Source organism: Pseudorasbora parva, chromosome 1, assembly GCF_024679245.1.
Source record: "Pseudorasbora parva isolate DD20220531a chromosome 1, ASM2467924v1, whole genome shotgun sequence".
NCBI classification, from domain to species: Eukaryota; Metazoa; Chordata; class Actinopteri; order Cypriniformes; family Gobionidae; genus Pseudorasbora; species Pseudorasbora parva.
In genome coordinates, this window is record NC_090172.1 from 10,545,450 (window position 1) to 10,560,291 (window position 14,842).

The 14,842-nt window shown below is 38.8% G+C and overlaps 1 protein-coding gene across 12 annotated transcripts in view; it reads right to left on the reverse strand.

Moving 5' to 3' along the window:
* Nucleotides 1–259: 259 nt before the first annotated feature.
* The window catches only part of ppargc1a (peroxisome proliferator-activated receptor gamma, coactivator 1 alpha), a 47,429-nt gene continuing 32,846 nt past the window's right edge, over nt 260–14,842 (reverse strand). For 8 of the 12 annotated variants that reach the window (XM_067420596.1, XM_067420692.1, XM_067420612.1 and 5 more), the window contains 6 exons: nt 12,895–13,924; nt 11,668–11,760; nt 10,160–10,281; nt 7,068–7,194; nt 6,560–6,711; nt 260–536 (listed from right to left, as the gene is read on the reverse strand). In XM_067420596.1, the coding sequence (XP_067276697.1) occupies nt 433–536; nt 6,560–6,711; nt 7,068–7,194; nt 10,160–10,281; nt 11,668–11,760; nt 12,895–13,924 (1,628 nt within the window). In that variant the 3' untranslated portion in view covers nt 260–432. The remainder of the gene's footprint in view (nt 537–6,559; nt 6,712–7,067; nt 7,195–10,159; nt 10,282–11,667; nt 11,761–12,894; nt 13,925–14,842) is intronic. The other 4 variants (XM_067420579.1, XM_067421191.1, XM_067420865.1 and 1 more) reach the window with 1 other exon arrangement.

A 14,842-nucleotide genomic window follows, 5' to 3' on the forward strand; every position in this document is an offset into this window, starting at 1 on the left:
AGCGAACTCTGATGAAGATTCGTGTCTCTTACAGAGCCTCGCGCGGCACACGGGTCTGTGTTGTCCGCTAAAGTAGTGCGTGCTACTTTACTGGTCATTCCCACGGGTAATGTCACTCCTCAGCTTTGCAGCAGCTAGGTTCATGTAAACTTTGCTTGCAGATATACATATATATATATATATATATATATATATATATATATATATATATATATATATATATATATATATATATATATATATATATATATATATATATATATATATATATATATATATATCTCATCATATATGTAGAACTTTATCATCCACATATACTCTTTCCACTTACATAAAGTGTAAAACGTCTGTAGTCTTGTATTCAAAGAACAGAAACAACAGTGAGGTATTGCAAATCCCTCTCTTTGCAGCCAGCCGGTGCAGTGGCGCTCATTACCTTCTCAGGCTATACTGGGCCTCTCGCAACAAGCTGTCGAAGTCCATGGAGTCGTACTTGCTTTTAGTGGAGGCTGGATCAAAGTCGTCAGAATGGGAATCTGGAAGGAGAGAAAACAGCACATTTGAACTTCTGTGGAAATCAGGGACGCTGGCCTCGTTTTAAAAGGTGCTAGTCATTTTGCAAGAGCTCCTTTGTATAGAAGCCTAATTCCGCCAAGTACATAAACTTTCTCAAATCATAATTATGACATACACATTTCGACTTATTTTAAAATGACTTGTGTGATCATTTTGACATAATTACGAATTTTATCCGCCTGTCTTAATTTACTTTTTATCTTCTAATTATGACTATGGCCTAATCTTCACTTTTATTTCATAATTATGACATTTCGTGCCAATTTAGAATTTTTATATCAACAATTATGACTGTCGTAATTATGAATTTTTATCTTACAATGTTGACTGTCATCATTTTGACCTTTTATGTCAATTGGAAAAAGTAATTGCACAATTTTAACTTTTGTCATAATTTCATCTTATCTCAAAAGTATGACTAATTATAATTATGACAGTATCATATATTGTGACTTTTATTTCATAATTAGGACATTTCGTGTCAATTTAGAATTTTTATAACAATTTTGACTGTGAATTTCGACTGTCATAATTATAAATTTGTATCTTATGTTGAATGTCATAACTGACTTTCAATTGTTAATGTCCTCACATAGTTTTGACTTTTTGTCATAATTTTTGAGTCATAAGTATGACTCAATTATGATCGTCCATTTCGACTGTCATAATAATGAATTTTTATCTTATAATGTTGACTGTCATCATTTTGACTTATGTCAATTGTAAAATGCATTTCCATCTCATAGTTTTCACTGTCAGAATTTCAAAATTGTATTTCATAATTGATTAGTATGTCATAATTCTGACTTAGTATTTCATAATTATTACCGATCAAATTATGTTTTTTGTTTTGTTTTGTTTTTTACACATTATTATGTGGCAGAATGGGACATCCATAGTGCTTCGCGATTGTTAGGTAATACCAAAAATACAAAGCCAGACAAATAATTTCTTAATGTTCCTTTTTTCAGTTCTATGATCAGTTTTGTATTAAAATGGATTTTTGATATTTGAAAAATTTGATGATATGAGTGAACAATATGTATTGAAAAAAAAAAAAATATGACTAACATGAAAGTTCAAAACCATTTGAAACCAACATGAACACAAAGAGTGCTTAAACTTGGCACATGTGGTTTAAACTTTAAAACGTGTATATTTTACACTAAAATGCAGGGGTTGTCCATCTGAAACGCAGCAAATCAGTCTTCCAAGCCTCCGTCTCGACTTCTCCTGTAATATACTTGTCCATTGTCTTGAACAGCCTAGTTTAATTATTAAACAGTCAGGAGCAACTTCCCGAAGATGAGATCCGGACGGCCATTAGACATACACTTTGATTTGCAGCCGGGATAACAAATACGACTGTCTTATCTCTAGTGGCAGACAGCTTCACAAATGGTGCCCTCATACGAACAGCGGCAAAGTCGAAACACGTGAGAAATGGGAATGACCGTGGCATGCAGGAGATGCCAGTCGTGATCTAATACTATGGCTAAGGGGAGAACGGCGTCGTGCAGCGCACCTTGAAAGATGAAAAATGCCCCTGCGCTCTACTTCGAACTAATGGACGGTGTCTCGGAAAACAAGGAGGAAAGAGGAAGAGGAAGGCAGAAGATTGAGAGTAAGGTTCTCAGGCTATTGTGGCGTGGCATTATTCTAGTCACTTGGCTCTTTTTTCCCCCATTCCCTCTTCATCTGAACCTGTCGCTGCGCTTCAGCCTGCATTCGCCGTAAGACCCTGTGCCTAGCGAAAGGCCTCAAGAAAATGAAGGTCAACTCATCCATCTGCCCTGAGGCGGGCTCAGATTCCCAAATACAATGACTCTGCTATATGGCCCTTAACCAAAGCTTCCACGCTCACCTTTGGAGAGCGTATTATGTCCACAATCTGAATACCTTTGGTCTTACCCTGAGCCTTTGAAATACATGGTAATGTCCTCATTATTCGAGGGAAAGTGCTCTTGTTCCTTTCCATTGACCTGCAGCACCATCAACGCCACTGAGACGGATCTTCCCAACATCCCGACCATTACACGTCCCTGACCTCACATTTTGCAGGAAGTAAATGTGGAGTGGAGCATTGACTAAATATTGAAGTGCATGCCGTTCTCCAGCCTCCCATTTTTCTTGTTATAACAGGAAGCAATGATCTCACGTTGCCTGGCTGCACAGAGCAGAATTCCCCCTTCACCAACATGTGAAGGCATTGCCCTTAGGATTCAATTCCTTTGCCTCCTACTGTATCTCATCCCATCCCCCAAAAGACACTTTCCCCTTTGGGTGGAGATGATAGCCTATTACAGCCACAGTCATATCATAGGCATCACAGGTACAAAAAAGCCCCATAACATTTTACAAAGGAATTTGTCACTCACAGATCCATAAATCTGATCTAGATTGTCACCTTGGTAATCCTGGACAGAGGGCATGCATATGAAAAGAAGGCACGCTGTCTAAAAGCCTTTGGGTATTGTTTGAGGAAGAGAGTGACGGATGAGAGAGACAGACAGAAATGCATGGGGATTGGACAGAGACAACCAGTGCTATTTTAGTATAATTTATAGACTATTACTAATATTCTGACTTTGCTTTTTTTTAGATTTTAATTTAACTTCTGTTTCATTAATTTTCCATGTGCTTTTTATCCTTTATTTAGTCAAGTCCAATTGAGATAATACAATTATTTATTCTAGCAACCTTTTGTTGCTTTTATTAGCTTAAATATTCAGATTTAGCATTATTATTATTGTTAATAAATAATATCATTATTTTTGACATCAGTTTTGGTTTTAGTCATTTTGTACTTCAAATCAAACAAAAAAAGTTAGTTGCCAAGGTAACATTTCTAAGTTTGAAGTTTCATTTTAGATTGAAAATTTTCATCTAATATATTGAATTTTATTTCAGTTAAAGGCACAATATGTGGATATTAAAATATCCAAAAACCACTAGAACAATGTTATATACACTATGTTGCCAGAAGTATTGGGACACCGATACACAAATAATTTAATTCAGGTTTTCCAATCACTTCCATGACCTCAGGTGTATAAAACGAAGCACTAGACATTCAGACGCTTCTACAAACATTTGTGAAAGGATGGGTCGCTCTCATGAGCTCAAAGAATTTAAGCGTGGTACCGTGATAGATTGCCAACTGTGCAATAAGTCCATTTGTGAAATTTCTTTACTACTAAATATTCCAGGGTACACTGTTAGTGGTATTATAACAAAGTGGAAGCATTTGGGAAAAACAGGAACTCAGCCTCTAAGTCGTAGGCTACAGAGCGGGGTCAGCGCATGCTGAGGCGCACGGTGTGCAGATGTCACCAACTTTCTAGTCAATAGTTACAGACCTCCGAACATTAGGAATGGGATGTCATTAAAGTTAATGTGCATGTAAAGGCAGACTTCCCAAAACTTTTGCCAATATAGTGTATTTGGTTGACTTGTGTACTAACATTTTCTCAAAAGATTCCAATAATGTTTAAATCCATAATTTTTAATCAGTGTAATGGTCCGTTTCATTGCGTCGCCTGTCAATGACGTCCTATCTGCCTTACTCTCGATTTCTGTTTTTACTTCCATATAAACAATGGAAACACTAAAGATGTTTTAATATTGTGTTTTATTAGACAGGTGAGCAACTCATCTGTCTAATAACACCTTAAACGTAAAAATATGAATAAATAATGAAGCGTCTGTGGTCAACTGCGGCATATATGAATAATTAAATCAGCAATGTCAAATATCCCAGGCTTTCAGCCTTGCCTGATTCATGCCAGAGTAACGATAATTTAACTTTTAATACATTGGCCTATCCATGAATATGATTTCTGCCTAAGTCCCATCGGATTGCTTTCAATCGGCTGTGGAGGCAAAGACGACGACTCCCATGATTCCATGCCATCATAAAGCTACACCTTTTGTTACTGTTTTCAATAAGCACCCTCTAGCGATGAAACTTACACCCACCTAAAGGATTAATAGGAACACCATACTAATACTGTGTTTGACCCCCTTTCGCCTTCAGAATTGCCTTAATTCTAAATGGCATTGATTCAACAAGGTGCTGAAAGCATTCTTTAGAAATGTTGGCCCATATTGATATGATAGCATCTTGCAGTTGATGGAGATTTGTTAGATGCACATCCAGGGCACGAAGCTCCCGTTCCACCATATCCCAAAGATGCTCTATTGGGTTGAGATCTGCTGACTGTGTGGGCAATTTTAGTACAGTGAACTCATTGTAATGTTCAAGAAACCAATTTCAAATGATTCAAGCTTTGTGACATGGTGCATTATCCTGCTGGAAGTAGCCATCAGAGGATGGGTACATGGTGGTCATAAAGGGATAGACATCAGAAACAATGATCAGGTAGGCCATGTCATTTAAACAATGCCCAATTGGCACTAAGGGGCCTAAAGTGTGCCAAGAAAACATCCCCCACACCATTACACCACCACCACCAGCCTGCACAGTGGTAACAAGGCATGATGGATCCATGTTCTCATTCTGTTTACCCCACATTCTGACTCTACCATCTGAATGTCTCAAAAGAAATCGAGACTCATCAAACCAGACAACATTTTCCAGTCTTCAACTGTCCAATTTTGATGAGGTCATGCAAATTGTAGCCTCTTTTTCCTATTTGTAGTGGGGATGAGTGGTACCCAGTGGGGTCTTCTGCTGTTGTAGCCCATCTGCCTCAAGGTTGTGTTGTGGCTTCATAAATGCTTTGCTGCATACCTCGGTTGTAACAAGTGGTTATTTCAGTCAAAGTTGCTCTTCTATCAGCTTGAATAAGTCAGCCCATTCTCCTCTGACCTCTAGAATCAACAAGGCATTTTTGCCCACAGGACTGCCACATACTGGATTTTTTTTTCCTTTTCACACCATTCTTTTAAACTCTTTGTGCGTGAAAATCCCAGTAACTGAGCAGATTGTGAAATACTCAGACCGGTCCATCTGGCACCAACAACCATGCCACACTCAAAATTGCTTAAATCACCTTTCTTTTCCATTCTGCCATTCAGTTTGGAGTTCAGGAGATGACCAGGACCACAACCCTAAATGCATTGAAGCAACTGCTATGTATTTGGTTGATTAGATAATTGCATTCATGAGAAATTGAACAGGTGTTCCTAATAATCCTTTAGGTGAGTGTACATATTGTTTTGACTTTAACGCTACTATTTATTTCAATTAACAGAAATTTAAATTTCACTTAACTGTGAAGACAACACAGACAAAGACATGATAAAAATAGTGTACGCAAAATTGCACGAATTGAATTCCCATGTTGGTCCAAGCTGGTCTAACTGGTGCATCTAACGAAAAAATGTCAGTCAAATAGCATGGCATAGAATATGATAAAACACAATACAGCAGATGGAGATGAAGCTGTTAATGAATCAGCCACTCGCTGACAGAGCTCTTCCTCTCATTTAATCAATTTTTTTTTTGCGGGCTTACTCCTCTGTAGGTTGAAGGAAGCCTACTTTGGAAAAGGAGGCTGACTTTACTTGTTCTCCATACTTTTTAAGCATTTCACATAAACCATCCAGGGCACTAATACATGTACATGTAAAGCATGTACACTCTTTAAAGCAGAAATGAATAGAGAATTCCTATTATGCATAGAGAGACTAAAGGCAAAAATATACATTTCTAAATCTTGGTGGATTCTCCACATTCTAAGCCATTAAGTGCAAACCTGTGGTCACAAATATAATATAATATAATATAATATAATATAATATAATATAATATAATATAATATAATATAATATAATATAATATAATATAATATAATATAATATAATATAATATAATAATACAATACAATACAATACAATATAATATAATATAATATGTAATAAAATTCTTCTTGATTGTTTCTTTTCATTCTGTATTAAGGGGGCGATTAGTTGTGTCTCCAGTCAGCTGCACACAGATGCAGCCAGGCTGTGTACTTACCTAAGTCTGTGTAATTCGATTTACTGTACTGCTTTTGTCCACCAAGGCAGAGCTCAAAGTGAGGCTCGTTCGACCTGCGCAAGGTATGTCCATTCTCAAGGGCAGCGAGCGCATCACAAGTGTAGCGGTAGGTGATGAAGCCAAAGTTGTCTCTGGGTGGAAAATAGAAAATGATGCGTCAGTCGACGAGAGCGCAGCAAATACATACTCGTCTTTCATTCCCCATTCAAAATGCAAAATTGGAATCAGTAAATATGCGGCTTCTCGCTTTTTGTTGCAGTATAATCCTATTTGTATTCAAACACGCCTGTGCTGCCTGTGACAGATGTTGCGTGCGCAATGAGAGGCAGTTAAGTCTGCTCTCCTAATCGCCGTCCAATGGCCACGAGTACATCATTAACTAGATTTAGAAGATTCCTTTTATGCTGAAGGAAAATATTGACTCTTTTTAACCATTCGAGACACATACAATCCGGAAAAACACACAGACACAGGCCCACGGTCTTACCCGTCATGTCTCAAGTTGACTGCGCACTCCTCAATCTCGCCGAAGACTTCAAAGCGGCGTTTGAGCTCCGTGCGTGTGCTGTCGGCACGGAGACGTCCCACATACACCACTCGCCTCTCCTCCTGGTCATAAAGGGAACGAGAGAGAAGAGATTAGTCTAACATAGTGCTTCTGCTTTTCTTTTTTCCTCTTCCCCCTCTCCTTGACTTTTCTCAACCTCACCCCATGACTGTAATTAACATCCACCACTGTGGGAAAGCCAAGAACCGTCTGGAGAAAATAGCTGGAGGACTCTCCTTTATCTTTTTCACTCCTGTGTGTGTGTGTGTGTATTTGTGTGAACAATCTGAAACTGAAAGAGTTAGTCTCTACCTTAATGTGTAGATCAGCTGAGTGGTCTAGCATATCACTGTGGACTATCCATATATGTATGTGTATAAAATATAACTATTGGATTCTGTTGATTTTAAAGTACATTTTTAGTAACTGCAATTATTGGTTGCTTTATAAGCGTGTTTTGGATGAAAAAGTGGAGTCCAAATTTTTTATACAGTATGTGCAGAATTTGTTATACTTGCATGTTGATTACTTTCATTAATCTTTTACCGTCTACTGTGTTTACAAGCAGAGCTTGGCGATACAGCTAAAAAAAATATATCTCAATATCTTTCAGTCTTTTTGAAATCTATTCAATATGTATCTTGATATTTATGTTTTTTGTTGTAACATTGTTTGAAGAGTAGCTTTCATTTCAGCCATCTTTGCAGAGCAGATTCAAAATGCTTATATAAATACCCATCTATATATAAAGAAAGCCACCTGGGGAACAGTGTAAGTTCTCCTTCATGCTTTAATAACTTTTTTTTTAATATCAAGCACGTCCCTGCATTTTATTGATTTAATATCATGCATCATTGTCTTGATTATCAAGACTGCATTTTACCAAAGTCACATTATATAATTTGATTGATTTGGGGTTTTAAGGACGAGCGAAAGCGTACCACTGTATGGGAATACGGCACATTATTCTTTTATCTGGATTATTGTGTTTTCATAATGAAGTCAAAACTAAAATTCGATTAATCACACGGCCCATTGTCATATTCACGATGTTAAATATTTTATACCGCCGACAACATGAATATAAAGTGAATATTTGATATACTGCCCAGCCCTACTCACAGATGAATGATGCGATATACTAAGCTACAGCATTGTGATAAACAAAACATTTAATCAGTTCTTTTTATCCAAATAAGATAAATGTAGGGTGTTTACAGTTGCCAAGTAACTTGTCGCATTAAAATATAAAATCAAGTGATGTACAGTCAAGTTTATCATCAATTTTAGCTAGAGGCTAATATCACTTTGTTCCATTATTCATTGAAGCAAAAGAACACATAGATTGAGAAAACGTAAAGACCCCACCAGGCTGAATATATAAAAAGGTGGTATTTAATTTAGTTTGCTAATCTTGAGACAAAGCACAAGCCTCAGGCCTTATTACGTGGCATTACTTATTCATATGTTCATGTACCTGCCATTATGTGTGACAAAATATACTTATGATCCTCAACAATAACCTGAGGTTACTTGTAAGTCATACATAAAATTATGATTCATATCTATTGCCCCACAACAGAGTCATAATTCACCTGTGTACATGATGTCACCGTGTCACCAAGACATCGACAGCTACAACAAAAACCTACAAATTAGCTAGAACACCTGGGAGGGGTGTTTCTTTTTTGCATTTCCTCTGAAGCTCCCCTCACGCTTTCGTCATGTACAATAGGAGACAAAAGTGTTTGCTGAATTGGTGGTTTTGTTGCTGACAGCTGATAAATGCGGTGAGGTTTTAAAGATGACACCCTGAGACTAGCGCTTCATATGAAGCTCTCACATCCTTTGCCCCCCCAAAACCTCTTCTGACAGCTCAGCCGCCGCCGCTAGTAATTGTCTCGCTACCGCGGAACACGAAGAAAAAAGAGAAAAAAAGGAAAAAAAAAGAAAGGGGAAAAAAAACGTACGCCAGGGCCGAGTCATGCGTGCATTATTTGACGTGTGCATTTATCAGTGAACTGAGTTGGAAAGCCGTCTCATTTCACAGTCTGGTCAGGCACAGCGAGAGAGAACAAAACTGATATTTCATCTCAGAGAACTGCATTTCAAATGTGTAAGTGTTAGAAATTAAACTGCTCATTTTGAGCCCACATATTAACATACCTTTGATTTGGGCAATCTTATTTTCTCTCGATTGTCTGGTCGAAAGCATTTAGCCCATGGTGTGATTAATAGAATCCGGCACCATTCGGAAACGCCACAGAAATGTTAAAAATACACAACTGGGAGATAAAGAGGAAACGCGTGTAGCCTGAATGATTCAGAGTGCCATCTTTGCATGAGTTCACTTTTTGAGAGAGAGAGAGAGAGAGAGAGAGAGAGAGAGAGAGAGAGAGAGAGAGAGAGAGAGAGAGAGAGAGAGAGAGAGAGAGAGAGAGAGAGAGAGAGAGAGAGAGAGAGAGAGAGAGAGCGCTGGGTTGGCTGTGTGCTTCGAGCTTTCTGTAGGCATACACAGTGATGGAGACAGAGAAAGCCTGAGAGAAGGATAACGTCTGTGCTAATGTACGATTCCTGCCAGCAGGAGAGAGACCACAACTGAAAAACACCTCCAAGCATAGTAGGGTTTTCGTCAACTATGGGCATGTCTGGCCCTGTGGGCTTTTAGAAAGTCAACACTCTTTTAACGCACACTCAATATTTTGTATTGTCCACTTAGGATGTCCAAAATTTTATTTTTTAAATATTATTATTTCACGCCTTATCATGTTTCAATCTAAAAGGTCTTATCAATGTTTTTAAATTCCTATGTGTATGATGAATTTTGATTAAGAGTCTGGGTCAAAACATCTATGAAAAGGAAGCAAAGTAAATTATGAGATTTCCAAGTTTCCAAGAGAGTTTTATATGCTCTTTATTTAACATTTTAAATATGTAGGTCTTAATAAAAAAAACAACCCCAGGGACATAAATATATCCATAGTTGAAAAAGCATACAATAATGTAATTAAATACTAAAGTGGGTATATTTACTATTGCTTTTTGCCGTTGTCTCTCCCTCTGCTCGGCCCTCTCATATTCCCTTTTCTCATAGTCGCGTCGAAACTCTTCTTGCTTCAGACGCTCATGCTGGTATTCCTCGTAGCTGTCATACCTGCCGTTGAAAAAAAGACAAAAAATTCCATAAAATAAAATAAAAACTCTCCAAACACAGAACAACAAGAAACAAGGCCCCACTTTATATCAAGTGGCCTTAACTACTATGTACTTACATCAACAAATACATACAATGTACTTATTGTGTAAATATTGTATTGCAAAACACTTGCTCATATTGAGGTGGGATACCCAAATATGGGATATGGGTAAGTAGAAGGGTAGGGTTAGGTGTATGGAAAGTGTAATTATAAATGTAACTACAGAAATTAATCACACATGTAATTAAATCCAGGTAATTTTTTTAAATGTAAGTACAATGTAAAATCATGTATGTACACAATAAGTACATTGTAATGACTAATTTAAATAAGTTAGTACATAGTAGTTAAGGACATTCAATATAAAGTGGATCCACATTTTTCAAAAAAAAAAGTCCCTCTCTGTCAAGTGTCTCCTTGTTTAGAAAATATTTCAAAAATGTCACAAACACCAATTCTGCAAATAAAAGAGAACTTAAAATGTCTTGTCATATCTTTCAAGGACCAAAAGCGATCCAATTTTTTTTTGTTAGGTCTACTGTTTAGATTTTTTCAAAGGAACTGTTGAAGAAACCTAAATGAAATATAACTGAGAACTCAATTAAGTCTTCTGAGCTGTGAAAGAGCAACCCCTAAGCATTTTTTTTTTTCTCTGAGTACATAGATGTATTGTTTGCTGTTTTGCTCAAGTGGCCTTGGGAATCAGCTAGCTCAGAGCAGACTGCTTTCTATTCTTCTTAGCTTGGAAGACAAACAAACACATTAATAAGACGTCTCATTACATCGCGAAAGGTTACAGCTCCCAATGGCGGGACTCTTAAGGGAATATGGCAGAAATTTGGCAGCTGTGTCTGTCAGCACAACTTCACATGCCATTACTTTTTGCTTAGTTTGAACTTTACGTCCAAAAAGTGCAACTTTTTTCTACAGCCATTTGCAACAAAGGCAACATGGTGTAAAAGCGCAATATGAGCGGACTAAAGCATCATCAGGGAAAAGGTGTAGCTGGGAAGTAGTGGGTCCCTAATGTAAGCTGCTCTTGCCAACGAAAGCTTTATTGTAAAAGTTTGAAAAGTTAAGGCCTTGAAATGATGTATCATGATAACTCCTCACATCAATTAGACAGAGTCAGCAAGTCACTTGCTTCCTTTGCATAAAGACAGACTCTGAAAGTATTGCAGACACAGTATATTATCCTGTAGCACTTATTTAAGTCTGTCTCATATACAGGTCCTTAATATCAGCATATATTAAAAAAATTCTAGTGTCGCATCATACGTTTGTACACAGTATATTAAAGAGTAAAAAAAATAGAAAATCATTTGTCATGCACAAGCACTTACCTGGGTCTCCGACCAAAAATAGAATGAGTCTGGGACTGAGGGCTTTTATAAATCCTGGGAATAAAAGTGCTATCGTCCATATTGCGAGGAGACCTGTGTATAAGGAGAAGAAGAAAAAAAAATAACTTATAAAAAAATAAACTTTTAGTATTTTAGTCTTCAACTGAACACTTTCTTTACTTAAAGAAGGATCATCAGCAAGTTAAATATATAACTTTAAATAACAGACATGCGCAATAAAAAGGGAATAAAAAGGAAAATAAAGAAGGAACTCTGAAAAACAATGCCGATGGGACAAAGTTTAGATATATAGCCTGTTAGACGTTTAGAGAGCATGTAAAGACATTTTAAAAAGGGGGAAAAAAACGTTATCAGTACAATCACTTTATCATGTGTTACTAAACATATAAGGCGGCACTGTAAAAATTGTCTTGCTGTCATGATACCTGGATGTAACCCACTTTAAAGTGTCCAGGACATCACTTAGTGGGCATTTCTTTCATCTCACGGCGATGGAGCGGGCAACGCTCTCAAGAAAAACAACAGCTGCTACTAAAAACAGCAGAGCCTCATCAAAGAGTGCTGGAGAGAAATGAATCTAAAATTCAAGCTAAAGGGATGAAGGCCCATTGAGGAAACAATGTGATACTTCCATAAGTCTCCCAAGTTCCTCAAATGACACATGCTTGTTTGCCCAATAAATGACTCTGCTGGACTCTATTTGTCATCCATACTGCTTCCGAATGATAAGTGATAAAAACAGTAAAAAAATAAAAAAATAAAAATTATATATAAATGAAGCTTCAAAACTCCTTTGAATGCGTTTCTGCAATTTATGAAAAGTCAGTGTATAATGGTGAGCGAATGTCTGTACTCAGGTTTGGAATGGCTCGTTTGGTGTAACAGAAAGGATGTTGCAAGTGTGTAGATGAGCAATTTACCATCTAAGAGACTGTTTATCTTCCAAGCTCATTTTATCCTGTGTCTCTCAAGCCAGTGCTTATTGTTTACTGTATATAATTTTTTTTTTCTGGTTGTGCAAAATCAGCCGGAATGACTTCAGTGTCCATGCTGTGAGACCCAGACTGGCACTTTATCGCAATGACAGCCACAGAAAGATGTTTACCTTTTTTACAGCCCCTCCTGCTGACACATGGATTTTTGTCCAAAAAGATTTCTAGGTAAACGTGTTTCTGAGACAGGCGGTAGGCTCACACCAGAACTTACCAAGAGGGAGAACGGCTGTCTGGAGACCCAGAGCGGGAGTATGGAGACCTGGAGAGGGATCTGCATCTGTGGTGAGGTGAGGAACGGGAACGAGAGATGGAGCGTGGCCAGCGGAGGTGCTGTGGGGAGAGCTGAGTGGAAGGAGGTGAGAGAGAGCTCCAGGAGAATGAACTGCTGGAAGGGGAGCTGGAGGGCGTCCCTTCGAGGAGCAGCTCAAGTGGAGAACCTTCCCCCAAGTAGAGCAGGCGCTCCCGGCCTACTTCCAGGTCCTCAAAGTCAGGCAGGCCCGGCATGAAGTCACAGAGAAGACCGGGGTACTCGTCGCCAGAGTCACTGTCCTCTAGTGGCCGGTTGCCCCTGTGCTCTCCCACTACCCCGCTATAGAAGGCTTGCTGGGGCTTTCCAAAGTGCTTGTTGAGCTCTTCCCGGATCTCCTGGTCCCTAAGTAGTTTCCTGCCAGCAGAACTGCAATCCACTGACATTTTGGAGCCCGAAGTGGACTTGTGGTCCTGTCCGTAAGTATCTGTGTCCGGACAAGCCTCCTGAGCAGTGGGGAAAAGGCCCTGAAGCTGCCTGGCCAGAGAGGAAGACAAAGGGGAGGCGGAAGACAATGATGATGTAGAAGTAGAGGAGGTTGGCATGTTCGAGTCTTTACATTCCACATGCCGGCCCTCCGTTGGCCCAGTTGCTGCTGTAGCTGTGGTGGTGCTGTCTCGTTTTGTGCTTGTAGACTGACAATAGTCATGATCGCCAAAGACGCGGGGCATGGGCCGCTTGCCCCGACGCTCCTCCAAGCCCCCTAGGGGCATTGTAGAGGATGCCTTGCTCAGCTGGGCATAGAGCTCAGTCTGCTCTGGGCCCTTCCGAATAGAGCCGCTGGTTGGCTGAGGGTAAGAGCCCCCATTGCTCAGCCTGGGCCTTTTGCTTGTCAGGGCTGAGGGAGAGCATGAAGAAAGCTTGTTTTTGAGTGATAGTTTGAAAGGGTTCTCTTGACTGGCTTTGTGAGGAGGCGTGGTAGGTGGTGTCAGACCTGGAGGGAAGAAGAGACAAAAGATTTACCAAATGAGATCCCTCACGTTCCTTAACAGTGCTTGGTCTGTCTCTAAGTGACTGAACGAGCATACACTTGAGCCTGATTAAAATATCCCCTTTCATTTAGACCTAATCCTCATCTGCATTTTATTACAACCCTGACAGATTAATGTGACCTCAGATTGCACTGTGATACAGACAGTGCTACTGTGCTACTCAATTAAACTTCCTCTAGACCGTAAACAATCCTAATTCATTAGGAAGTATAGAGTCAGATCTTATAATAACACTGGTGCTTTCGACAGATGCATGAATGCCACACTCCTGGGACTCTGATGAAAGCACAGTGATGCAGGCGCTGTGTTATCATTCTCTTCATCTTTGCCACCTTTTCTCCTCATGAACCCCAGCCATCTTGACAGATTTATGTGCCAACAGATGGCATTTATATGGGAAGTCTTGAGATGTGTTGCTTTATGGCATGGATAATGCACTTGCACAAACAACCGGAGGTAGTTCCTCTTTATTTTTCTCTACTTCTCCCTCTCTCTTTCTATTTCAACATCTCTCCTTATGTCTGTTTTCCTGCTTCATACACCTATTATGACCTTTCTATACATTACTTATTTTGATGCATCAAACTACAGCCATTTACAACCATATCCTGAAAGAGTTATTAAAAAAGTATATAAAAAAATCTCCTTTTCTTTCTTCATCTGTCAATGTCAATCACTAAATTAAATGGATACAGTACTGCAGCCGTCACGAGCCTGATTCGGCATACAAAACAACAGTGGCCTTGACTAAATTTATCATTATGCCAATGCAATGAGCTATGAAAAGAAAGCATGCACTGCCAAAGTAACTTCTGCTGCACCAATCAAACACCATCTGGGCAAAACAATGCACGAAGGGT